The sequence below is a fragment of the Hydra vulgaris genome, chromosome 12, assembly GCF_038396675.1.
Source record: "Hydra vulgaris chromosome 12, alternate assembly HydraT2T_AEP".
Lineage (NCBI taxonomy): Eukaryota > Metazoa > Cnidaria > Hydrozoa > Anthoathecata > Hydridae > Hydra > Hydra vulgaris.
The window spans coordinates 48,591,630-48,617,794 of NC_088931.1; the positions used below are offsets into that span (position 1 = coordinate 48,591,630).

At 28.7% G+C, this 26,165-nt stretch overlaps 2 protein-coding genes across 2 annotated transcripts in view; both read right to left on the bottom strand.

The window, feature by feature from the left end:
* Positions 1-5,911: 5,911 nt before the first annotated feature.
* Positions 5,912-6,652, bottom strand: LOC136088171 (protein FAM200C-like). Its single transcript, XM_065811846.1, has one exon. The coding sequence runs from the start codon at positions 6,650-6,652 to the stop codon at positions 5,912-5,914; it is 741 nt and encodes a 246-aa protein (XP_065667918.1).
* Positions 6,653-17,642: 10,990 nt separating this feature from the next.
* Positions 17,643-26,165, bottom strand: part of LOC100203214 (bridge-like lipid transfer protein family member 1) — a 120,697-nt gene continuing 112,174 nt past the window's right edge. The window contains exons 54-59 of the mRNA XM_065813543.1: positions 21,155-21,312; positions 20,881-21,060; positions 20,423-20,650; positions 18,780-19,100; positions 18,203-18,658; positions 17,643-18,048 (exon numbers count right to left, since the gene is read on the bottom strand). Of these exons, the coding sequence (XP_065669615.1) occupies positions 17,720-18,048; positions 18,203-18,658; positions 18,780-19,100; positions 20,423-20,650; positions 20,881-21,060; positions 21,155-21,312 (1,672 nt within the window). The 3' untranslated portion in view covers positions 17,643-17,719. The remainder of the gene's footprint in view (positions 18,049-18,202; positions 18,659-18,779; positions 19,101-20,422; positions 20,651-20,880; positions 21,061-21,154; positions 21,313-26,165) is intronic.

The window sequence follows — 26,165 nt, forward strand, 5'->3', positions numbered from 1 at the left end:
ATTTCTTGTAAGTCTTTTAGAAGTTTGCAACAGTTAAAAGATTTTAGCAGTAAGAAGGCTTCTAAAGTAAGATATTAATTTCTGGGATAAAAATATTTATCAAAAATTTGAATACTCTACATTAGAAAACATTATGCAAGATATTGCATTGTTGTCTTCAGAGAAATTAGAGTGTTAGCTTTCTAAAGATAGCATGAAAGTTGCTGTTACTATAGCAGGCTACATTGCTAAAAAATTGAAAAAAAGATTTAAATATCTATCTTGTGGTCAAAAAATGGTTTCTACAAACCAAGATGTTTTTAATAACGAATATCTGAAAACATTATCCAGAGGTGGACTTATATGTTCAAGTCGATCCTTGTCTGATTTTATTTGTCATCTTTTTAGTATTCTAGATATTATTTCTCCTATTCTAATCAAACATTGAAGTTATTCTTTATCAATTAAAAGTTTTGCAGAACAAATTTTTAAGATTTATTATAGCAGTGTTGATGCGAGAATCACCAAGAATGAGAAATTAAAAATGTATCTCGAATTGTCATTAATATTTTTTGTAACAATTTACAAAAAGAAACTACAGATTCTGTAAGATCAGGGAAAAGAATTTAAAAAAACACAAAGAACTGATAGCTAATGCTAATAAAAGATTTTTTTTATCAAATCCTTAATACATATAAAATTACAAACCTTTGTTTTTATTTCCTCATAAGAGTTTTAAGTAGTCTTTGCATTATGTAAGTTTGTTTTAGTAGCTTTTTGATACATAGCTATTTGAAAGCCTATTTCAGTATTTCATATGTTAATGAAATATACTGAAACAGGGAATCAGTTAGCGAAAAATATTGAATAGAGCAATTCCACGACCGTCTCACAAAAAATGAAAAAATTAAACGAAGCCAATATACATAGTACTATATATCAGTAGAAAGCTCTACTTTTCCTCTTTCATAAAATATATAGTTTGTTATAGTATGCCGCTATCATAAAAAATTATATGGGCTGAAACAGAAGGTAAAAATAGGCGTTTTTGCGATAATTTCAATCGTTTTTAATCGCCGAAGTTCAATTGAGCCTATAAAAAGTTCAAAAACTTTCTTGCTCATTGCAATCAGGTTTTTAGCTGCACTAATCATTGCTATTTATGATAAAAACATACTTATTGCCAGACGAATTCAGAATACCATTTATTTTAATCAAACGTTATTACCACTATTGTCACGCTGTGACATGTCACGCTGTGACAATTAGGGTACCAATAGTTTTATTTTTAAGACAACCAATAAAATTTAGGATTTCAAAATTCCAGCGCAATGAGAACTCTATCTAGTACATCTAAATAAATACTAACATGTTTAAAAAAATAATTAGCTCAAGTTATTTTTAGAATCTTTTTATGTCACTCCGTGACGTCACGGTGTGACAATTTTTTAACAAAATTTAAAACAATATTTAAAACTGCTTAACTGAAACTACAATTTAGTTATTATCAACTTTAATCAGGCAGATTATTGTGCAGTTAACTTTCTTTGGGTTTTCTACAAAAACTACAAAATATAGGTATGTTTTGGATAGGCAACATTTGCTCAGTTATTCTTGAGGCTCTGTTTTGGGATACATAGAGCCTCTCTGTAAAGGATAGTTGTAACTCCATTGGGCCTTGGATTTAATACGTCCATCTCCATAACTATTGTGTTGCTTTTTTTTAATCTTTCAAGGGTGTCTCTTACTCATGCTTAACGTCAAAGGAAATATCGTGAAAGGCAGTTAGAAAAATTTGACGAAAAAGTTTTTAAAGAAAAAGATTCAAAAATGAGAAAATAAAGACAACTTGCTAAATTGGAGCCTCAACGAGAAAAAGAAAGGCATTGAAAGAGAAAGAGCAGACAAAAAATAGCAGAATCAAAATCTGTAGCTGTTACATCACCCTCTTACAAATCTTCAAGCACTCTTGGAAAAGCTGTTAAGAGAGCCGAATCAGGGTGCGGATTCACAACTTTTGCGTAACTCTTGCGTAGCTGAGCAAAAGTTACGAAAAACTTACGCGAAATATTTTTTGCGTAACTATTTGGTATTCACAACTTTTTCGCAGCATTTGCGTTAAGTTAAGGTTGCGCATGAGTTACGCAAAACTTTGGCAAAAACTTACGCAATAACTTACCCAAAATTTAGGCAAATATTTTATAAGTATTTGTATAAAGGAATTAGTTAGTATCACTATTTTTTTTTTTAAGACACACGGGGCCAAATGTGACCAAACAGTAAATGTTTCTTTTTAAAAAACAGGGCTTCAATTTACTTACAATTATTTTTGTTGTTGTTGTTGTTGCTATATTTAAAAATGTAGCAAAACCATATAGGGGCTATTCAAATAATACGTGACATGCTTATATGGGGTGGAGTTGTTTGAAAGTATCACCAAATATCACATTGGAGAAGGGTGTTTAGCCACAGTGTAACATGACACAATTTTTTAAATTTAAATTCTAATCACAGCGGAATATTAAACCATCAGCATAAAAGTACAAACTCAAAGATATTTTTGTTTAAAAATAATGTTACATCACAAATAGGGCGGGGAGAGATTGGTTAAAATGTTACATATACAAAGAAGAGGGTCAAAAAACAGCAAAAAAGTGTTTCGTTGTACTTGAATAGCCCCATATAGCATATACGTGCAATTACTTTTGAAAGTAATAGCATATATAGCATAAACATTCTTTCAATCTATTTTGAGTATATATTAGCAATATAATGAAAATAATTAATAATTGGATTAAAAATGGAACAAATAGGAGTCGGTTGGTTTTTTAAATGAGATATCGACTATTAAAAAAGTGCTACACATCTATTATTTTAAATATAAACATTACAAGCACTCATTAAGAAATAATTCGGGCATATTTATTCAAATCCAAATGGGTAATATAAACTGTATTATTCTGAGCTTATATAAGATAATTATTCGGGTTATGTATGATGCCATCAGTGAATGCCCATTAGTTTTATTTAACCCTAACTCCAAACCTGCAGCAAACCTTATTTGTAAACGTTACTGGCTAAATAAACTAGCTAAAATATACAGAAAACTAGCATTTAAAAGTACTTTTTTTTCTATTTTTAATATAAAAAGAAAAAGAAAAACAACATGAAATTAATATTTTGAGGCATTTTTTTGGCGCCCATAGCGGTCCTATAGTACTAAAAAAGGTATGGATTCACTCCTGATCAGATCATGCAACTTGTCTTGCATTGCTTCAGGAAGTTAAAACAAAATACTTTAGTTTAGCATAAAATTTCACGTTCATAAAACAATGGAAGTGTTTGTTTTTAACTTCTTGTTTTCATTCTTACTTCTCATACCCTAAGGTATAAGAAAACATCATGATAATTGTTAAAATTTCTTTTTAGAGATCTTGTTTTATCATATAATTGACTTGATTCAAAAACACCTTTATTTACAATAGGAAATGACAGTTTCATTTCAAATAAAGAAATTGCTTCAATAAGTTCAAGAAATACATTTAATTGCATTCTAGTATATTTGAAACTATTTATAAATAAAATTTCTATTGTCAGAAATATAAGAAACATTTTGAAAACATAAGCAAAAGTTCAACAACTTTTCCTTAACATACTATGAAAAATACATTGTATTTTTTATAATATGTTATGGAAAATGTTTCAATTGTATTAATTAATAAAAGTTGAGTTTGAATTAAAACCCACATGTTTTTTGTAATTTTTTTTTCAGTGATATTTCAGATTGAGAATTTATGGTACCATATTTGCACGAATAAAAACATGATTTTTATATTTGATGGATCTCCTGATAATTGAAATAATTAAAAACAGAGCATTATTATTCAAAATAATCTTAATATTGTTATACCTTTAATACCTTTGAATAATTGAAATTATCGAAAAACATAGCATTATTATTTAAAGTAAGTTTAATATTTAGGTTATAGTACTTTTTTATTTCAATAGCCTGATTATTCAGAGATAATTTTTTCATTATTGTATTTTGATAGTCTTATTCTCATTTATAAATTAAAAAAAACAGATATTTGAAAAACTAATGAACTGATTACATATTTTTGTGAATATTTTCTCTCTCTCTTTATAAATTAAAAAAAAATATTTTCGAGAGAGAGAAAATATTTTTTTTTAATTTATAAAGTGAGAGAGAGAGACTCTCTCTCTCTTTTTGCTAGTTATGCAAGTTAAAGTAAATACTTCAATAATATTATTGTATATATTTTTGTATAATATAGTATAGTATAGATATAACCATAAGTTAATATAGTATGGATACATCATATAGTTTTGATGTATGACAATAACTAGTTATTAAGTTAACTTATTTAATAAGTTATTGGTATACTACAAAGCTATCTAATATATATCCGTACTATGGTCGCTCTCCTTGTTTTAGCTAGGCTATGAGAGAGTGAACCATCGATTATATAGATTGTGTGTATATTTTTTTAACCTTAAATTTAAGGTGAAAACAAGTTTTATAAAAGTTTATGTAGTACATCTAAAGTTTTGGTAAATATACTGCTATTGTTGTTGTTGTTAAAAAAAAACAACTTTAGTTGTATTATTTAAATAAATAACTTAACATATAGCAGTATAAAATTAAGATAAAATTATATTTTATTGGCAATAACAAACAAAATCTGAAATCTTTTATAATAATAAAAACGCCATTTTTAAATATTTTTAGATGATTCAAAGTTACGCCAAACTCAAGTCAGAAAATAGCAGACGTAATTTTTCTTGCGTAAAGTTTGCTGAGCACTTTTTAGGAAAATGTTGTGAATACCGTTTTTTAGACTTTTGGCGTAAGTAATAACTAAAGTAAAAACTTAGGAATTTCGTAAGTTTTTGTTTACAAAAACTTACGAAATTATTTTATATATAATTTATTTTTGCCCACAGCAATAAATAAATTATATATAAAATAGGTTATATTACCTATATAACAGAATATATTATAGAATTAGATTATAGAACTAATAATTGTATCAATACAAAATACATACTTAAGAAAAAAAACACATAAAACACAATTAAAAATTTGGTGAGTATTTTGTTGTTGCAGCTAGCACAAGGTCATTCAAATGAGTGTCAGTCAGTCTTGTTCTGTAAACATTTTTTATTATTTTCATGGCTGAGAATGTTTGTTCGCATTGGTAAATAGTGCCATACATACAGATAAGTCTATTTGCATATTTTTAAGAACTGGAAAACGTTCCTTCATGACAGCATGCCAGAAAATAATTAAATTTTCACCAAAAGTGCCATTTTCATCTTTATTTGGTGCCTTTCTACTCAACTCGTCGTCACATTGAAATTTAATTAGTTCATTCTCTGCTTTTAAAATATCAGCTTCTTCAAAGTCCTTTAGAATACTAATATCATTCATATCAAAGTCAAATGGATAACACAAAAAAACCATATGCTTTTTTAAGTCTTCAAATTCATTAAATCTGTTTTCAAATTGATCATACAGAGCAGTCACTATTAATGAAAATGACGATAACATTTCCCTTGATGGTTGACATTCATTTAAAGTAGGAAAATGAGTACAACTACCAGATGCAAATTTAGTTTTGTCTTCATCACAGTGATGTGGTTGATCAAATCACAAACCAGCACACGGCGGCCTTGTAATCTCTTATTCAGAACATTGAATTGTGCTGTGATGTCGCAAAAGAAAGCCAGTTTACACTTAAACTCTTCAATAGACATTGTAATGAATGAAAATTTTTAAGTTACCATGAACTGCAGTACACTTGGCAAACACTCCCAAAATCTGTTAAGAATATTTCCTCTTGATAGCCACATAACCTGCAAAAAATAGACAAACATTTATTTTTGATTGTAATGGTAAATTATTTATTTTTTATCTATATACGTCTGAGTGAAGAAGAAGATCACCATGTTCATCTTCATTTTGTTCCATTAGCGCACGAAATTGACGCCGTTTGAGTGCATTGGAACGTATATGATTATATAAACGTATATGAACGTATATTGTTTTTACTACAGCTGTCATTACATCATTAATTGTCGCAACTTTAGCGCACAGTGCTTCCTGGTGTATCACACAGTGATATGACATAAATTTGTTAGGAAACTCACCACTATTTCTCAGCAAATAAACAACTCCTCGAATTCTTCCAATCATAGCAGGAGCGCCATCTGTGACAACTGAAGATATTTTTTGAAGAGGCACTTTCCTATTTTTTAATATTTTGAACAATTTGTCATAAATGTCTTGTCCAGTTGTAGTTGTTTCCAGTGGTTCAATTCCAAGCAGTTCTTCAAATAAACAACAATTCGTAGTGATAAAACGTGCATAAACACAGAGTTGTGCTTTACCGACAAGGTCAGTATACTCATTGAGAGCGATATTCACAAATTCAGCTTCTGACAGATTGTTTGACAATTGTTCATAAACATTAACAACCATTTTCTCAATTTTTCGAGTAACTGTACGCGCGGACAAGTGCATACTTTGAAATTTGTCATGAATTTTTTTATCATTTGGGAAAAGAAATTTTGATGCTTCAATCATGCATTCTTTGATTATTTCACCATCAGTAAGTGGTTTCAGGTTTTTTGCTAATATCCATGACACCATATTAGAGGCACGAGTTTTACAATCAACACTGCTAGACATTTGTTGAAACAAATTTTTCTGTTTTTCTAAACAGCTTTTCAAATGAGTCGTATTTTATTTTTCTGGTTGTTGAATCAAGAGGATATTTAGTATTGTACAATTCATGTTTTGATACGAAATGACGTTCAAGCTTGGTTCCTTTCAGTTCACTAACAGTCTCATTACATATTAAACATAGAGCATTGTTACTTGGTCCCTCAGTGAAGAAATAAATCAGCTCCCATTTTTCATTCCACTGACGTGCATATTTACGATTCGCTTCATGTTTACCTGGCATATCTTTGCAAGTTAATGCGTGTATTTATCAGAGTTGCAACTTCTGAGTAAAGCATCCAAACTCGATAACCGGTTACTCGATAACTGGTTATACTCGTGTAATTTTTGATTATTCGATTTCCAAATATTGCGTCTTAAAAAACCGGTTATTTAAAACATTAAAGATTTGCTATTTCTTTTATAATACTTATTTCGTAAAAAATCTAAACAATGTAGTATTTTTATTCAAGAAAAGTACAAAAAACATTCTAAAGACGATAACTTTTACCATTGGTATATTTGATATGAAATAGTTTTTACAACGTTAAATTAATTAAATTGTTGTTTGAGTTACTTCATCTGAACAAATTCGAATGTTCTAATTATTTTTGACGTGCTTTTCGAATGTTTTTATTTTTGTAAAGTAATTTTTTAGCATGATTGAACTTTTAAGTATAAGGATCTTATTTTAAGTCTTAAAGTGCTACAGTGTTAGAGTGCATTAAAATAATTTTTTCACTATGTCTAAAATGACAAGATCTGGTGTTAGGGAGTATTTTATAAGGAGGCTTTATAATTTTTAGAGCCTGGAAAACAACTAAAAGGCCCACAACTACACTACTTTGTATATTATGCGGTTATGTGGCTTGGGACCCACAAATTATGTAGCAAAGGCCCACAATTGAGCCGCGGCCCACAATTTGCCGACCTCTGACTTAGCGTAACATTGAACTTAAGCAAAACTTACGCAAACTTTACGCAAATTTTGGACTTACGAAAGTGTTGTGAATCCGCACCCAGGCCGTATAATAACAGTAGGCCATGAGACAGACTGTCTCCAAAAAATTTTTTTTTTTAAAACTTTTTTTGAAGAAATACGCCATTAGTATTCTACAAGATTTTCCAAAAACAACTTTGTTGTACCAAAATCTTATTCAAAACTGAGTTCTTATTCAATTCAAAATCGCGGGCCATTTTTGTAGAAAAGTTTTCCAATCATTGTTGCCGAGAAGAATATTTCACTTAATCAGTTTAAAGTTAAATCAAAGCGGTGTTTATTACACACAGATGTTGATTTATCTTGTTTCTTTTAAAATAGATCAATAAAATCAAACCATCTGAAACACTACATCAACTAAATAACAAAGTAATTAATTTAAGTTAATCTTAAATAGGGTACCGTTGCGGTTCTAAAAATAGTTTTTATAAACTTTTTGCAAAGCATTCTGGGATCGAAATGCGGACAAGCAATACAAAACGCAAGAAAACTTAATACTAGTTCTGAAGAAAATGTGCATAAAAGTGCAATAAAACGATGATATTATAATTATTCTCAACAGGTTCTTGCTATCTTAAACGTTTGCTACTGATGTAATTTAAAAAAATAGGAATTACTAAAGATTCGATGACAAACTTGGAAAAAAGGATAAAAGAAAATAAAGCTTTCGAAATTATATACTTAAACTATATAGTTTACATCTTGAAGATTTTCTTGTCAAAAAGAATGAAAATAATATTAACAAGTAATATCTATAATCATTATAACAAAGAAATTTGTAAACTTTTTATTAGTTCTGATATAAATACAGCATTGTTGATTTTAATAATGGAAATAACCATGATTTTATTGTTAATTTTCTGTATCATTTAATTTATCTTTATATGAATATGAAAAATGTGATTTTATCGATTTAATGAATCTCAGATTTCTACTTTTATGACTTTCTTGAACCAGCAAGTTATCAACTTTCACATATCAGCTCAAGGAGTGTGATGGTTAGAACAAAGTCTTAACAGTTATCTTTAAAAAAAGCATGTATCAAATTTTATATCAGTGTAGTATTAGAGATGTGGCTTTATTTCAGAAGTATGGAATTATAGAGTTTATTACTTTTCAAGATTGTTTTCTTGTCTATGTAAGAAGTTATAAGGCGGACGTGTATTTCAGGCACCCTTCTTTAGTAAGTCCGTAAAAATCGTTTATACGAAACGAGTATTGTTGAAAACCATACCCTAACCAAACCCCAAACCTGAAACTTAGGGTTAGGCTCCGGGTTTGGTTTAGGTTTGGCTTAGGGTTTGTCTTGGGTATGGCTTTCAATAAAATAAACTTTTTTGGGGGTTCAGGGCTAGAGTATAATTTTCAATAAATGTCATGCGTAAAACGTGACTCGTTTTTTACAGACTTCTAAAAGGGGGTGCCTGAAGTACGCGTCCGCCAATTGTAGTTCAAGACTTGCTTTTCACGGTGCATAGGAACATACTCTATGACCTTGCAACACATCCCCAGAAATTTTATTTTGATTATCATTAGAAAACATTTCCTCATTAAAAAAATATAAACGACAACTTTTTTTAGTGGGGTCTGGTGCGAAATCACATATTTTCGAGGAGTGCCCAGGAATTTTGTTGTTCAAGATAGGTAACTAAGAGGCCTAGGGCATACTCAAATTTCTAGTATGTTGATACTGGTGTTGAATGAGGATGACTTCAAAAAAATAGGGTAATTGGAGCTAAACCAACCCCGCCCCGACTCCTAACTGCCCCCTTCGTAGAACTACGTCTCTTTTAATCGTAAAATTTTTTTTTTGTTCTATCATAAACTTAATCAAAATTCATCAACAGATTTCAAATTTCATCAAAAAATCTCTTTTCGTTTAAGATTTATAACCATGTAAAGCTTAAAGTTACCCCCTGAAGTAACTTTAAATGGTCTCAACTTTTAAACGAAAATTTTTTTTTTGATGTAATTTGAAATTTGTCGATGGATTTTGATCTTGTTGTATATATATAAAACAATTTATATATATATATATATATATATAAAACAAGCATAAAATTGAAAATTGTTTTTAGGAACCCTGAGGTGGGCTATTAGGGGTCGAGAAGGGTTTGCTACAATTATTTATTACGGTAAAAAAGAAAAAAAATTCTGGTCTTTATGTTTAGATTATAATTGATATTTTACATTTCAAAGTCATACTAAACGTTTGTTCATAGGAGGTTTAATATTTTGCTTTTTACAAACAACATTCCTGCAAATAGAAAACTACTTTAAAAGTGCTTGTAGTTGTAAGCAACAACCGCGTTTATTAGCGCCTCGATATAGTTTGAGCTGTGCTCTCCAACTTTTCTCATTCGCCAAAACTGATTGAAATCCTGCGAGAGCTTGTTCGTTCCAATAACCTATGCCTATAGAATCGTAGAAGTACAAAAGAAATGGAAGTTTGTTTAATAAATATTTGTCGTAAATTATGCAAATTTTACAATTCAACTGTTGAAATAGAGTATTTAATTACTAAGATTATAAATTATTTTTTATCAAAATTAAAAGTTATTTATCATACCAAAGACTCCACCTTTCATGTCGATAAATTCGATTAAATGTTGCTCAACTATGTGTACCTTCAAAAGAATTGTTGCCCTTAGATTTCTATAGCTCGTCGAGAACTCCTCTAAATCTTTATCATATGTGGAGCCTAATGATTTTTCAAAACAACCATGGACTATTTTTTCAAAACCTCTAAATACCTTAATATATTTGGCAGCGGAAGCTCCAAGACTAGACTCTTGAAAAAACAGTTCAAAGCTGTCTATATTTTAAAGCAATTAATTTCAAGGATTGCCTTCCAAACGATGCTGCCCTTGGTTGGACACTCTGCAGATGTTTATCTTAGACAGATATTGGTTAACAAACTGTAACCCACACTCCTTGTTTTCAAATAAATTTTTTTCAATCTCTTTTAAAATTTTGTCTACAACACCTAGCAGTATATGTAGACCATGGAATATTTACAAGTTCTAGTATTTTTTTGTTTTTGTTGCCTGTTATAAAGGGGGATTAACAACATTTGTGCACTTTTTTGCTTTTTTTAAATTTACACCATCTGCCATCCGTTGGTCGTACAATCTACACAAAGACTCTAGAGTATAATGATCAGCTTTTTGAGAGTCAGGAGATGACGTCATGCAATACAGATAAGGGTGCTTTGATGTTGCAATTTGTTTTCCAACCATTTGAAGCAAAACCCTTAGATATTCAGATACTGTGTAATCTAAGGATGAAATGTTTTACTTATCCAAAATTAAGCGCATATTATGGTATTTTTTGTTCAATGAAGGCAACATGGCCAAAATAATAGTTTTGTGGACGCTTGAATCTTTAAAATTTTTGCACGCATATCCGTCACACTTGCTCAGTTTCTCTGGAATTTTATTATTTTTTAACTCCAGTTTTAAGGTTATTGACAATGTAACTTTAAAGAATTCCTGCCCTCCATCTATACCTAATTTGATATCAACATCATTTGTTCCTTGACTTCTGTGATGAAGTACCATTGCTAAAAGCTCTTCATTGCAATACATAATAGGAGTATCTTTTTCTACCAACTATACATTCATAAAAAATCAAAATGAATAATACAAATTGCCATCAAACTATGAAAATATTTTTTTTGGTAATAGTTTACTTACCTCTTTGCTTTCATTTAATTCTAATAGCAATGGAAGTTTATCACAATTGAATAATTTTCCAATCATTTTGTTGTTCTCCATCAGTTTAATATTGAAATCAGATTCCACACTTTTCCGTTCTGCCTCACTTCTTAGAAATCGTGCAACTTTAATCATGTTGCGATGACTTAGAAATCATAATGAAGTTATTCCAGAAATTGGCTTTAAACTCATAACAAATTTATTTTTAAAAGTATTTTTAAGCATCAAAAACTTACCTGAAATGTAGTTTTATTTAAAGTTTGTTCAATTTATCTAAAAAAAAGAAAGTTTTCTTAACCTCAGTCTTTCCGAAAGAGGCAGTGAGTTGCTTCGAACTAAAAGTTTTCAAAGCTAAAGTGTTCCCTGAGTCATTTGTGCTAAAATCTTTGAAAGAGCTGGACAGAACTTTTCCTTGAGTTGTTGGGGATGTTGATTTTACAATGGCAGTCAAATTCTTTTGTCTTTCTAATTTCGTATAGGGATGCGCAATTCCTTGTCCCACTTGGGCATAGCAATTTTGACAAATTATTCCTTCTGCAGGTTTGTTTGAAACATCTTCAGCGCCTTGATAAACAAGTTTTCCCGACACACATTCCACCATAGGGGCCAATATTTTTTCGATTTTTGATTTGCGCCTATTTTCACAAATTAAACATTCACATTTTCTCCCTCTAATAACTCTGGTATTCAGGTTTTTATAGCATATGTATAGCAAAAATAATAACTAAAAAAGCGAAACTAAATTTTAAGTGAAGTAAATTAAACATCAATATAGTTATAATTACTTTCATAACACGGCCGCATAATGAAGTAAGGGTCAGTACTTGCAACCCATTTTCTACATTTTGAGCAAAACATGGCAGGAAGGTCAGGGTTATCCGCTGAATACCCTTTCCAGAATATAGTTTTGATAAGGTTTGAGTAGTCATTTTTCTTTTTTTTAGATTTAAATAAGTTGTTTCAGCATTATTTATTGGTCTTAAATTCTTGCCTTTCCTGAAGCAGCAAATGCAAAATTTTTTAACAAAATCACCTTGTTCTTTTGCATGTTTAGGCATTCTAAATGAATGCTTCAAATAAAAACTTCTGACATGGATTTATAATATTGGTATATCAATCAAATGTCAATATAATGGCTATAAATATGCCTTCAGCTCGTATATCAACGCGTGCAATGAGTTATTATGCAGTTGTTAACAATTAGCAACTGCTAGCTTTTACTAATTGTTAATAATTAAAAGTTGCTTTGCTTTGTTTTTATTTCAATAAAAATGTAAATAGAAAGTAACGAAATTACTTATCCGTCTGTAAATTTCAATGTTAAACAACCATTTTAAAAAACTATAAAAAAATTTGATAAACCTATCACAAACATTTCTGAAAATCTAAATACAGGGACATGGGCATGATTTTGTGGTGTTTGACACAATCCCCCGAATCCCCCCTCGGGTATGGTTCCTAAAAACAATTTGAAATCTGTCGATGAATTTTGATCTAGTTTATAATAGAACAAAAAAAATTTTTTTACGATTAAAGGAGACGTAGTTCTACGAAGGGGGCAGTTAGGGGTCGGGGCGAGGTTGGTTTAGCTCCAATTACCTTAGTTTTTTGCATGTCATTCACATTCGACACCAGTATCAACATACTAGAAATTTGAGTATGCCCCAAGCCTCTTAGTTACCTATCTTGAACAACAAAATTCCTGGGCACTCCTCTAAAATATGTGATTTCTCCCCAGGCTCCCACTAAAAAAAGTTGTCGTTTACATTTTTTGAATGAGGCAATGTTTTCTAATGATAATTAAAAAAAAATTCTGTGGGTGTGTTGCAATGTCATAGAGTATGTTCCTATGCACCGTGCGGAATAATAATAGCAAGTTCAGTAAAGCAATTGCTTTGAAATACTGGAAGTAGAGAAATAGGTCGGTAGTTAGAAACATTATTGCAATCATCTTTTTTGAGAATTGGATAAATTTCGGCTAATTCAAGCTTGTCAGGGAATATACTATTTTCAAATGAAGATGATACTAAATAAAATAATGGTTAACTAATGCTGTCTATAACATAAATAGCTACATTGCTAGAAATACCATCATATCCAAATGACTTGATGCGTTTAAGTTCAATAATTGCTTTATTAAATTCAAGTTTAGTTATTTTTTCATTATTTACACTAGGGGTGTACCGGATTTTGTTCCGGACGGAATTCAGGCCAGAACAAAAGATTATATATTCTCGTAGATTATATTTTCAGTTGTACCTGGTATTTGAACTCAGACTATATTTAAAAAAAAGATAATCTGCGTTCAAATACCAGGTACAACTATCATCGAGGGAAAATTAAATCACAGCAGTCAAGTTTTCTAATTACAAAACGTGGTCCATCAATATGGAATCATCTCCAAAATAAAAATATTAAAGGCCTAAAAAGCATTTCATTGTTTAAGCGACAAACTAAAATGCATCTCCTTTATTATTATTATTATTTTTTAATTTTTTAGGTGCCCCAAGAAGTCCTTACGGTCTTATCATAGAGCACTGCGAAAGAGCATTTAACAGAAAGTCCCTGATTGATTGTAACAGTATATATATATATATATATATATATATATATATATATATATATATATATATATATATATATATATATATATATATATATATATATATATATATATATATATATATATATATATATGCATGTATGTATATATATAAAAATTTACAGAAGTTGTAAAATATTGAAAGTTAATCTTAAACTCAAAACAAAGATTATTATATTTTACTCTTTTTTAAAAATTATTGTAATAAAGCGAAATTATTAAAATGGTAAGTGTGGAATAGACTTACCATGACCAGTAATATATTAATATTTAGTAATAATTTTACGGGTCATGGTAAGACCGTTGTTCCACATATTTAAGTCATCTCATGTTTTTATACCAATTTTTATACTAATGGTATTTAATTATCACATTTCAAGCGGGTAATCTAATTATTATTTAGACTGGTACTGATATCCAATTTGTTGATAAATAGCAATTCAACGTCAACCAAAACGTTAAAAGTTTTTAAAAGTTCAATACAGTGAAGAAAATAGAATTAGCCTCACCATGTACTGATCCAATATTTTGTAAATCTGTAAGCAAGTTTCTGTGGTGCATCTTTTTTATCCACACACGTATAATTATTGTTACAAAGAACAACTTTTAAGATTATAATATAGCAAAACTTAATTGCTGTACATTTGATAAAACCATAAAATGTATAATACTTGATATTTGCGGTAACAAATAGAATTAGCCTCATCAATAATTATGTTCAGTTTACTTGTATATTTTGATCTGGTGATACGTATTTGTGACTTAGTTTATTATTATTATTATTTGTAAGTTAAACAAAGACTGTGAAATCAGTGCTTATAAAGTTTTTAACATTTGGTTTTTGATACCTTAATTTGAAATGAGACATGGTAAGCCTTTAACAAATGAAGAATTAGCAGTAATTAAAGCATACAAAGATACAGGCTTATCTAATCGGTAAATTGCAAAGAAAATTAAAAGATCTCTAAAAATGGTTAATAGTTATTTTAAGATTGGCGTTAATTATGGAGTTTATAAGGAAAGTGGTGGCAAACGTAAAATTGATAATCGTACTAAACGAGTTATTGTACATCGTGCTGCTGCTCAGCACACGACTGTATCTCAAATTCGTGCTGATTTACAATTAACTGTATCTGTTCAACGTGTGAGACAAATCTTACATGAAAATCCAAACACAGGAAAAAGCATAAACCAAAACCAAAACTTACTGCTCGTCATAAAGAAGTTAGATTATAATTCACAAAAGAACACATGTCTTGGCAGGAAGAGTGGCATCAAGTTCTCTTTAGTGATAAAAAAAAGTTCAATCTAGATAGTCCTGATGGCTATAAATATTACTGGCACGATCTTCGAAAAGAGAAAGAAACTCGGATGAGTAACTTTGGTGGTGGAACTGTTATGGTTTTGGGGGCTATTTCCTTTGCTGGAAAACTTCCACAGGCATGGATTTCAACAAAAATGAATTCATAGGACTACATTGATTTATTAGAAATAAGTTTGCTTGAACATGTTGAAAAATTGATGGGTGAAAATTTCACTTTTTAACAAGATAATGCTGTTATCCATAACTCAAAGCTTACAAAAGCTTGGTTTAGAGAAAAAAATATTCACGTAATGGAAAGGCCCGCATCTAGTCCAGATCTTAACCCAATTGAAAATCTATGGGGAATACTTTCTAGAAAAGTTTATGAAAATGGTAAGCAGTTTGAATCCACCTTGGAGCTTAAAACTCGTATCAGGGAATCTTGGAATGAAATATCTATAAAAAACATCCAAAATTTCTTGACTAGTATGTCAAGTCGCATATTTTAAGTCATTAAAAATTCAGGAAGCAATACTAAATATTAAATGAGTGTAAAAACAAAATATTTTCTGTATTTTATTGTATATAACGTAAATGAGGCTAATTCTATTTTCTCCACAAATTGAATACTTTTAATTTTTTTTCCATTTGTAATTAATTAAACATACCAATTTATAAACTATTTATTTGTGTCAGAAGAAAATAAGAAATAAAGTAGATTTAATAAAAGTTTCACTGACATTTTTGTTAAATTAGAACAAAAAATAAAGGTGAGGCTAATTCTATTTTCTCCGCTGTATAAAAGAAATATTATTTTATAGCTTTAAAAAGTAAACAATTAGTATAGTTTTTATATATGTGTTTAATTATTTTTCTACCTTTTACTAAAATATATTGAAGTAAGGAATAAGTATAGAAAAGGTGTGGAGTAGATTTACTATTTTACGGGTCCGAACAGCTAGTTAATAAATTATTTGTAAAAAAACTCTCTGTAAAAAGTCAATAATGTTTTTGAAAATGCAATATATGGAATACAAATATTGTAAAGTAAAAATAATTTTCTACGTGTTGTAGGACATAACATAGATCAATTATAAATTGATCTAGAGGTTTTGGTAATCGCTACATTTTGATTTTGCTTAAACATTTAAACTTCTCATATTTGACGGAAATCGAAATTTTTTTTGTCTCACAACTTCGTTTTGATATTTCTCGGTATTAGAATTTTTTTTACAAGTTTTTCTAGAACAATCATATAATTTTGTTACATAGTTATACAGGAATTATACAAGGTTAATTAAATATATAATGTTTTTAACAAAATAGTAAAATATATTAATCGCAATACTTTACACTTTAAATACTTTACACTCAATACACTTAAATACACTCAATACTTTAACTCAATACTTTACCCTCAATACTTACAATACTTTAACTCAATACACTTAAATACACTCAATACTTTAAAGTTTTTTTTATTTAGTTGGATAGATGAGGCAGTTGGCATTTTGATCTATATTCATATGAAAGTGACGCAAATGTTTTCTGTTTAACTATTGTTATTTATAACAATTGGCAACGCGTATATCTTAGCTTTTAAACAATGAGTTAAACGTCCATTCATTATTATGTCCTTGCTAGAACAGAGAAGATAACCAAAACAGAGTGGAATTTTCTATTATCTGATAACTTCTTCTAATATTTTTAATTTTGATTATTGTTTGTTTATTATTGTTTAACAAGAAAATTTACCTCTAATTACCTCTGAATACTGAATCTGTATGAAGTTGTTATTTATTTTAGGATAACTAATTAAAGGTTCTCTATGGAAGTTTAATAACTTGATAAAATAAAAATTTGACACAAAAAAAAGTCTCAAGCTTTGATAAAAAAAATTTTTTATTAAATTAAAAATTGCAATCTTTCTATATTTATTATTTATAAATACAATTTAATTTATTTGATTAATTTAAGCATTAAAAATAACGATGTTAACCAAAACCTTTTTTGGTAAAAGGGAAGCAATTCTTTCAACCCCGAGATTGGTTTTACTAATATTATGAACCAAATTGTGATCAAATTTCGAATACTTGTGCAATAAAGTAAAGATATTGATATTTTTTACTGAATCATTTTATTCCTTCTAGGTAAAAAGATTTTCAGTTTGTTATCGGCATATAAAAAGAATATCACGTGTGACGCAATATACACTGAAATTAAAAAATTTTAATGGAAAAAAAAATAAAAGTAAAAAAAGGAAACAACAACAACAACAAAAAAAAACAAGCAAAAAATAGCATTAAAAAAAACAATGCGGAAAAAAAAATAAATAAATTTATCATAGATTTTTTAAAACAGATTTAGTTTTAGTCTATTTAATATTTTCTTTAATTGTATAAGCTAAAAGTTTTTCCATCAACCGAGCAAGAGTTAGATCCAACGGATCCAGCGCTCCTCTTTGTGCCCATTTAGGTATCGTTAAAGCAGCATGCATAAAGCCAAGCTTTTCCAAAACCCATTCAATGCTCACGGGATCCATTTGCTGTCCTGCCCAACTTAAGAATCGGACACGAGGCTCTACCTTCCATCCTTTCGAACGGAACTCTCTGTATTTGCACTCGGTTGCTATAGATGAGTTTCGAGACTCAATCAAATCTTCAGCTGTCTCAACGTTTAATTTACGAGATAATCTAGATCCTCCTGCGTAAATAATATATAACTACAAAATTCTCACAATATGTTCAAATTTAAGTTAATTTTTTAAGGCTTTGATTCACACTAAAAATTTAGCCTAGTAACTAAAAAAAATTATAAAATAAAAATAAAAATAATTGATAATCGTAAAAATTTTTACCAGTCGATTGCTTTTCCTTCATATAACTCAGTATTAAATCATGCAAAAAGAAATAAAGACTGGCATCCATTGTTACGCTAATACTGTCGTCAAACGAAGATAACAACTGAGTGTCTACAATATGAGGAGTATTTCCAAATTCTTTTGGATCGTTAGAATTAAAACAAGAAGTGGGTTGATCATGCTCAGTAATTAATAGTAACGATAATTGCGGTAGTCCGAAAATTACCTCTGAATCATTCTCGTAACGATATTTAGGAGCAAAAGATACTTTGCGCAAACCACTACCTAATTTAACATGTGTCAACTTTTCAGAGATTTCTTTACCTTTGTTTGAAAAAGGTAAATCGTGGGCATTGACGGTGTTTATAAATACAAGCCATTCGTGAACAGGAGCACCAAGTGAAGGTGGATTTCGACGCCCTCTTGAAACTCTGCGCACTGTAGCCATAAAATCTGATAAATAGTATTTTTATAATTTATTGCAAAAATATAATTTTCGTGTTTAACCAAACCAAGATACTAAAACTAAATTAAAGTAAAGAAGACATACCTGGAAATGAAAAAAAAGGAATACCTGAAAGGCTCTCCATGGATTGCCTTCTTTCAAACAACTGTGCATCATTCTTTTTTCCCAAAGTAAATGTACCTTTTTGAAGACACAAACCTCGATAAACTTGACAGCTTTTTTCGACTACCTTTGTCTCGCTTGTAAATTCAACACAAGGTTCTCTCAATGTGAAAAGAGCCCAATTTTGAGAACGAAAATTTGATCCATGAAAACAAGCAAGCGATAAAAAGTTCCCTTTTATCAAAAGCTTACCGCCAATTAAAACATTTTTGTTAGGGATTTCTTCAAAATTCATCAGAAGCTTTATCCAATGTTGATACTTAAGAGCTAAAATTGTGTTAGCATATTTGTAATGTATTTTTCAAATTTTATTGAAAAAACAAACAAACCCTTACTTAAAGAGGATTAAAATTCACTGGCATTTTGAATTTTAATTTACTTTGTAAATTTTGTTCCTCCTAAAAATACTATTTAAGTTGGACTTACTTAGGCATTGAAAAACGTCATATTTATACGAAAACTCAGATTGATACGTTAATCGTATTTTAAAATACGATTATTTAATATCTACTACTTAAATGATGATCGTATAGTTGATCAACATATTAATGAATCCTATTTAAAAATAAGATACATGAAAATACTCATCGATATGAGTTTTGGTTTAAAAATATGAAGTTTTTATATTATAACTTTTTTTGATATTGAATTTTCAATTTAAAATAAAAAATAGATTTGAAATAATTCACTATTTATGTAAAAATAAGTTAGAACACAACAATTTAGAAAACTTTTAAGGAACCTAAATCCTTTTGCACTGCAGAGATTTAGGATTAATAACTAAGCTTGATTTTTATTAATTGATTAAATCTGCTTGTACCGACTTCTGCATAAAAAAATTTCAAATTTTACTTTTTCTTAAAAAAATTAAATGTTTACTTTTAACTGGAATACAAGAAAAATGTAAGAAAAGGTAAAAAAGTTTTTATAGCTACTTCTTTTTTTCTTTCTTTCTTTCTTTATACTTTAATTTAGGTACTTTAGGTGCTAAGTTAGGTAATTGATAGATATGTTCTTAGGTACTTTAGGTACTAAGTTAGCTAATTGATAGATATGTTCTTACAGGACATTATAATTGAAGATAATACTTAAATATATTTCTGAAAGGCAATAATAATTAATATAAGTACTTCTATATAATCTGGTTACCATGAGGTATCAGAACTTTATATGGTCTAAATCTTGCTAATTTCCATAAACTTCTAGAAGAATCCAGAAAATTCTAGAAAGTTTCAGAGATTCTTAAAAACATTCAGAACAGTCCAGAAAATCCAAGAAAGTTCCATAAGGTTCCAGAAAATTATAGGCTTTGAAAAGTCTTAATGCTACTGTCTGAAAATACTACTTATATACCATTTTAATAATTTTGTGTTGTGGGTGACCTTTTTCGAAAATTAATCAGAATAAAACCCGCTCACATTAACTTTGAGCAATAGTTCAACACAGGAAAATATATATTTTGCAAAAAGTTAAAAAATCATAACCCTAATATCTATATATCTATATATCTATATATATACATATATATATATATATATATATATATATATATATATATATATATAATGTAAAAAAAACCTACAAGCTACCTCTCTTAGCATCTTTTTCTGGTGCATCTCCAATGGACATTCTCAACTGTGATATTGAGTTATCAAATTTGTGTAAAGAATAGAGTAATTTCACACTGCTTTGGTGTTGTTGATTGAAAAACTCTTCAAGTTTCGTAAGCAGTTTTGTTAAATCTGAAGCTGTTGAACGTGACATAATAACTTGTAACTCATCCCAACTAACTTCACACTTCACAAACATTTTTATTTCTAAGTAAGTTAAAAAAATAAGTAAAATTATTTTTAATATGCATTAGTAAGGTGAATAAATATTCAATCTTATAACTATTAAAACTATAAGATAAAAGCTGTAACATAAAAACTAAGGTTTAATAAAACAAGACAGGGCTTGAGTACTAGGAACCATGCGAACTTCATACAGTTCTTAGTAAACATAATGGAAACTGTAAAAACTTTAATTTAAAAGAAATATAGCAAACCTCCAGAGTCAGGAGAACCTATTAACTTGAATGGCCATTCATCGTCTAACTTTAGTTTAAAAAGTGACAATGAAGTCATTATAATACAAGAACCCATATAATCCAAACGAATTTCAGCAGATTTCATTATCAAACTTGCTTTATGGGAGACAATATCTTTGATGTTTTCTGAAAATTTTCCTAAAAACATATATTTAAATATTTTAAAAACAAAAGAATAGTAATACAATTTAACAACAGATGCAATCAATAGTTGCTAAAAACCATTAGTTACCAATTGCATTAATATCTTGCACTTCTATTGACCCTCCAATAACCCCACCATGTGTATTAAATGAGCTCTGTCTCATCAAGAGTTCTGCAGTATTTGTTTTCAGACCCATGTTGTTAACAAGAATACCGACATTCAGGCGTAAATCACTTGTGTTCCAGCTAATAATTAAATGTAAATACATAATGTATATATCTATATATATCTATATAAATCTATATACATATATAAATATATATACACACACAGATATATATACATATATTTTATACCTGTGCAGTGCCAGGATATAGCTAAATAGTTATAACATAATATTGTTACTCAAAGTTTCATGTGTTACTCAAAGTTTCATGTGTTATCACAATCATTAGACAAGTAGTAAAATAAATTTTGAAACAATTTGTTAAACAAAACAACTTTGTATATATGTTTAAGACCATGGATAATAATTGTTTAATAGTTAAGGTTGATATCTTTAATAGTTTTTGTTAATACTTTACAAAAAAATATATACAAAAAATGTTGATGAAAATATCATATTATGACATCATAGTTTAATTTAAAAAAGAAGCTTAAATGTCACCATGAAAATAAAACTCAAAAAAAATATCAATGTCAGCAAAACAGACATTGGATAGTACTCTATTGTATTTATTTTTTGTAAAATTTTTTGTCAACCCAAATTCCAAGGGCTATATATATATATATATATATATATATATATATATATATATATATATATATATATATATATATATATATATATATATATATATATATATATATATACTACTGTGATCAAAAAGTAAGGTGAATTTTTAATTTAAACTTCCCGCCTTTTTCGAATCGTCCAATCTTTTTTATTTTTAAGTTGGTAGGAATGTCATTAACATTTGCGCCAAATTACATGTCAAACTCATAATTATTTTTTTTTGTTTACGCTTGTTTCTGAAGTACCAAAAGTGCATTCAGCGATTTTCACGATGTCTAATTTTGTTGAGCAAAGAAGTGCTATTAAATTTTGTTTGCGGAATGATATTTCTGCTGCTGAAACGTATCGAATGTTGCAAAAGGCCTTCGGTGAAGAGACTATGTCTCAAAAAAATGTTTACAAGTGGTACAAAGACTTCAAAGAAGACCGAGAGCATGTTGATGACTTGGAACGCTCCGGACGACCATCGACTTCCATTGATGATCGCCACATCAACAAAATCAAAGAATTGGTGCTTGCAAATCGTCGGTTAACCATTCAAGACCTTGTTGACATGGTTGGAATATCATTTGGGTTGGTGCAAGCAATTTTGAAGGATCATTTGGGCCTCAGAAGACTCAAATCACGTTTGGTGCCGAAATTTCTCAATTTCTTTGAAAAAGAGCGTCGCGTTAAAACGTGTGAAGCAATGCTTTCTGACTATCAAGACGTCTACAAACAAATTATTACTGGCGATGAGACTTGGGTCTATGCATACGACCCTGAAACAACTGACCAATCGAGTGAATACCGTGAAAAAGGCGAGCCGAGACCGAAGCAACCATGTCAAAGTCGGTCAAAAATCAAGGTCATGTTGACTGTTTTCTTTGATTATTGTGGTGTCGTGCACTACGAATTCCTTCCAACTGGCCAAACTGTCAACAAGGAATATTATTTAAGCGTTATGCGACGTTTGCGTGAAGCTATTCGCAAAAAGAGACCGGAATTATGGGCCAATAACTCTTGGATTTTGCACCACGATAATGCGCCTTCGCACACAGCACTGGTTCTTCGTGAGTTTTTCGCCAAAAACTCTACCCATGTTGCTCCACAACCATCGCTATCCCTACCGAGGACTTTTCGGCATGCTTCGAAGACTGGAAAAAACGTTGCCAAAAGTGCATTTGGGCCGGGGGGGATTATTTTGAGGGGGACGATACAGATTTGGAAGAATAAATAAAGATTTTTCATTTTATAAAAAAATTCACCTTACTTTTTGATCACAGTAGTATATATATATATATATAAATATATATATATATATAAATATATATATATATATGTATATGTATATATATATATATATATATATATATATATATATATATATATATATATATGTATATATATATATATATATATATATATATATATATATATATATATATATATGTATATATATATATATATATATATATATATATATATATATATATGTATATATATATATATATATATATATATATATATATATATATATGTATATATATATATATATATATATATATATATATATATATATATATATATATATATATGTATATATATATATATATATATATATATATATATATATATATATATATATATGTATATATATATATATATATATATATATATATATATATATATATATATATATATATATATATATATATATATATATATATATATATATATATATATATATATATATATATATATATATATATATATATATATATATATATATATATATATATATATATATATACAGTCCTCAGAATTAGGGTCGGTATTTGGCAATGCTGACATAACTGCCAACCTTAAAGTGTTTGAGATCGGAAAAAAATTGCTAACCTCATTCCTATGTCTTATGGTAAGACCATTGTATCTATTTTTTTTTTTTTTTGCCAACCTTTAAAAGATTGAGGTTGGCAAACTATTGCTGACCTCATTTATATATATATATACATATATATACATATATATATATATATATATATATATATATATATATATATATATATATATATATATATATATATATATATATATATATATATATACATATATATATATATATATACATATATATATATATATATATATATATATATATATATATATATATATATATATATACATATATAAATAAATTTGGCTTTTAGCTGTTGTGATACATTTGTATATAATGTTTAGTACACTGTACTAAACATTATATATGAATGTAAAAAACTTTAGTACAACTAAAGTTTTTTACAGTGTTTTAGCTGAAGATTTGTATAATTTTAGGGTTTTAGGAAAGTTTTGGTCTAATAATAATCTTAAAAAAGATTTAGCAATATTTATGGAGACATTTTTGTAAAATGGAGGAATGAACCATATGATGTTAATTTACAATTTTTTTGCTTTGATTTTTTTTCATCACATATTTTAGGATACTGGATATCCAATGTTTCTTAGTACTTGTTCGAATTTGTTTTTTAAATTGACTCTATATGTGTGTGTGTGTGTGTGTGTGTGTGTGTGTGTGTGTGTGTGTGTATGTATATATATATGTGTGTGTGTATATATATATATGTGTATATGTATATGTATGTGTGTGTATGTATATATACATGTGTGTGTGTATATATATATATGTGTATATGTATATGTATGTATATATATATATATATATATTTATATATATATATATATATATATATATATATATATATATATATATATATATATATATATATATATGTATAACAAGATGCTAATCTCTTACATCAGCATCTCTTGAATGATTTTATATCTTTATGCAACATTAGATGTTTGCACATTGTACATAATTCTCAATTGTCATGTAGTTTATTTCTAATTGTTATGTATATTTTTTCTATATTTAATTCTACTATCTAACTCACACCTGTCCAAAATTGGTAGAAACTACTTTAAAGCCCTCCAGAAAAACCCTTCGGAGGGATGATTTTGGTATTATTCCTGATCACAAAAATGTAAAATTTGAAATCATCAGTAACCGTCCGTGGAAGAAAATTTGATTTGAAGAATTTCTCTGTTTTAAGATAATTTAAAACAATGGTTTAATATCTCATTTACATTTTTGCAGCACTTTAGGATAAAATAGCAATCAAATACTGAAATAAATACTCAAATAACAATTTTTTTTGCAATAATTTTAGCTTTCCTGGAATATAAAATATTTAAAAGTCAACAAATTTTTTTTCGGGAAATAGCAAATTCTCTGATACTTTACCTTTAGAATTAGACCTTTATTGAGCAAAATTTTGTTAAAAGTCTCAGAAAAATGCCAAACTCAAAGAAAACTCATGAAGACTGTAGAAAAACAGTTTGTATCTTTTGCTTGAGAAAATGTACAAGAGAGTTGAACAATCAATTGATCAATACAATTGAAACTGTGCTCCAAATGAAACTTGACATATCAGACTCTAGAGTTCCAAAAGGGATTTGTGACACATGCAGGATTGCTCTTGGAAAGAAGAAAAATGGTGAGAATGTTTCACTTCCTCTTATGTTTCAATTTGAAACTATAAAAGTCAGACCTTCAACTCGGGAACAGGACTGTGACTGTCTGATTTGTCAAATAGGACATTTGAAGTCTTATGAAAAATACCCACTGGAGACTTCCTCTGAACATTCACAGTCTTCTTCAAACCAAAAAAGATGTTCAGAGTGCTTGTCAATTCTTGGAAAAAGAATATCACATAACTGCTCTGACTTCTCATTTCGTGAAAACATGAGAAAACTAGCAATGAAGGATTCTCTTGTCAGTGAACAAATTGCAGCTTCAGTTGTTACTGTCAAAGAAGCATCTCCACATGGAACTGTCAAACTTGCACAAAGCAGCAGTGGCCGCCTATTGTGTCTCACAAAAGGTACATAAATTTATGCTAAAATTACTATTGTGTTATGTACAAGCTTTAAGACTAAGCATTCTTATCCTTAGTTTACTATTTTAAGAAATCACAGACACGTTATCAAAAAGCCCCTTGTAAAAAAAGATATGTTTGTTAGTTATCTCTTATAACAAAATAAAAGATTAGTTAGTGTTTAATGTGCCCTTAAATTTGAGATAGGGCAATGTTTGAATAAGTACAAAATTTATTTTGTTGCATGATAAAGTACACCAAACTTAACTTACAGCTGAGTTTAGTTGAATCAAACATCAAATAATTATCCAGGTTTAGTGTAGTGTCAAATCAGTAAATGCATATTTTCTTACACATTTAGACTAGCACCTAGACAAAGATCAAA

Coding starts and splice junctions, on each gene's coding strand:
- LOC136088171 (XM_065811846.1), bottom strand. CDS start 6,652: ATGGTGTCATGGATATTAGCAAAAAACCTGAAACCACTTACTGATGGT.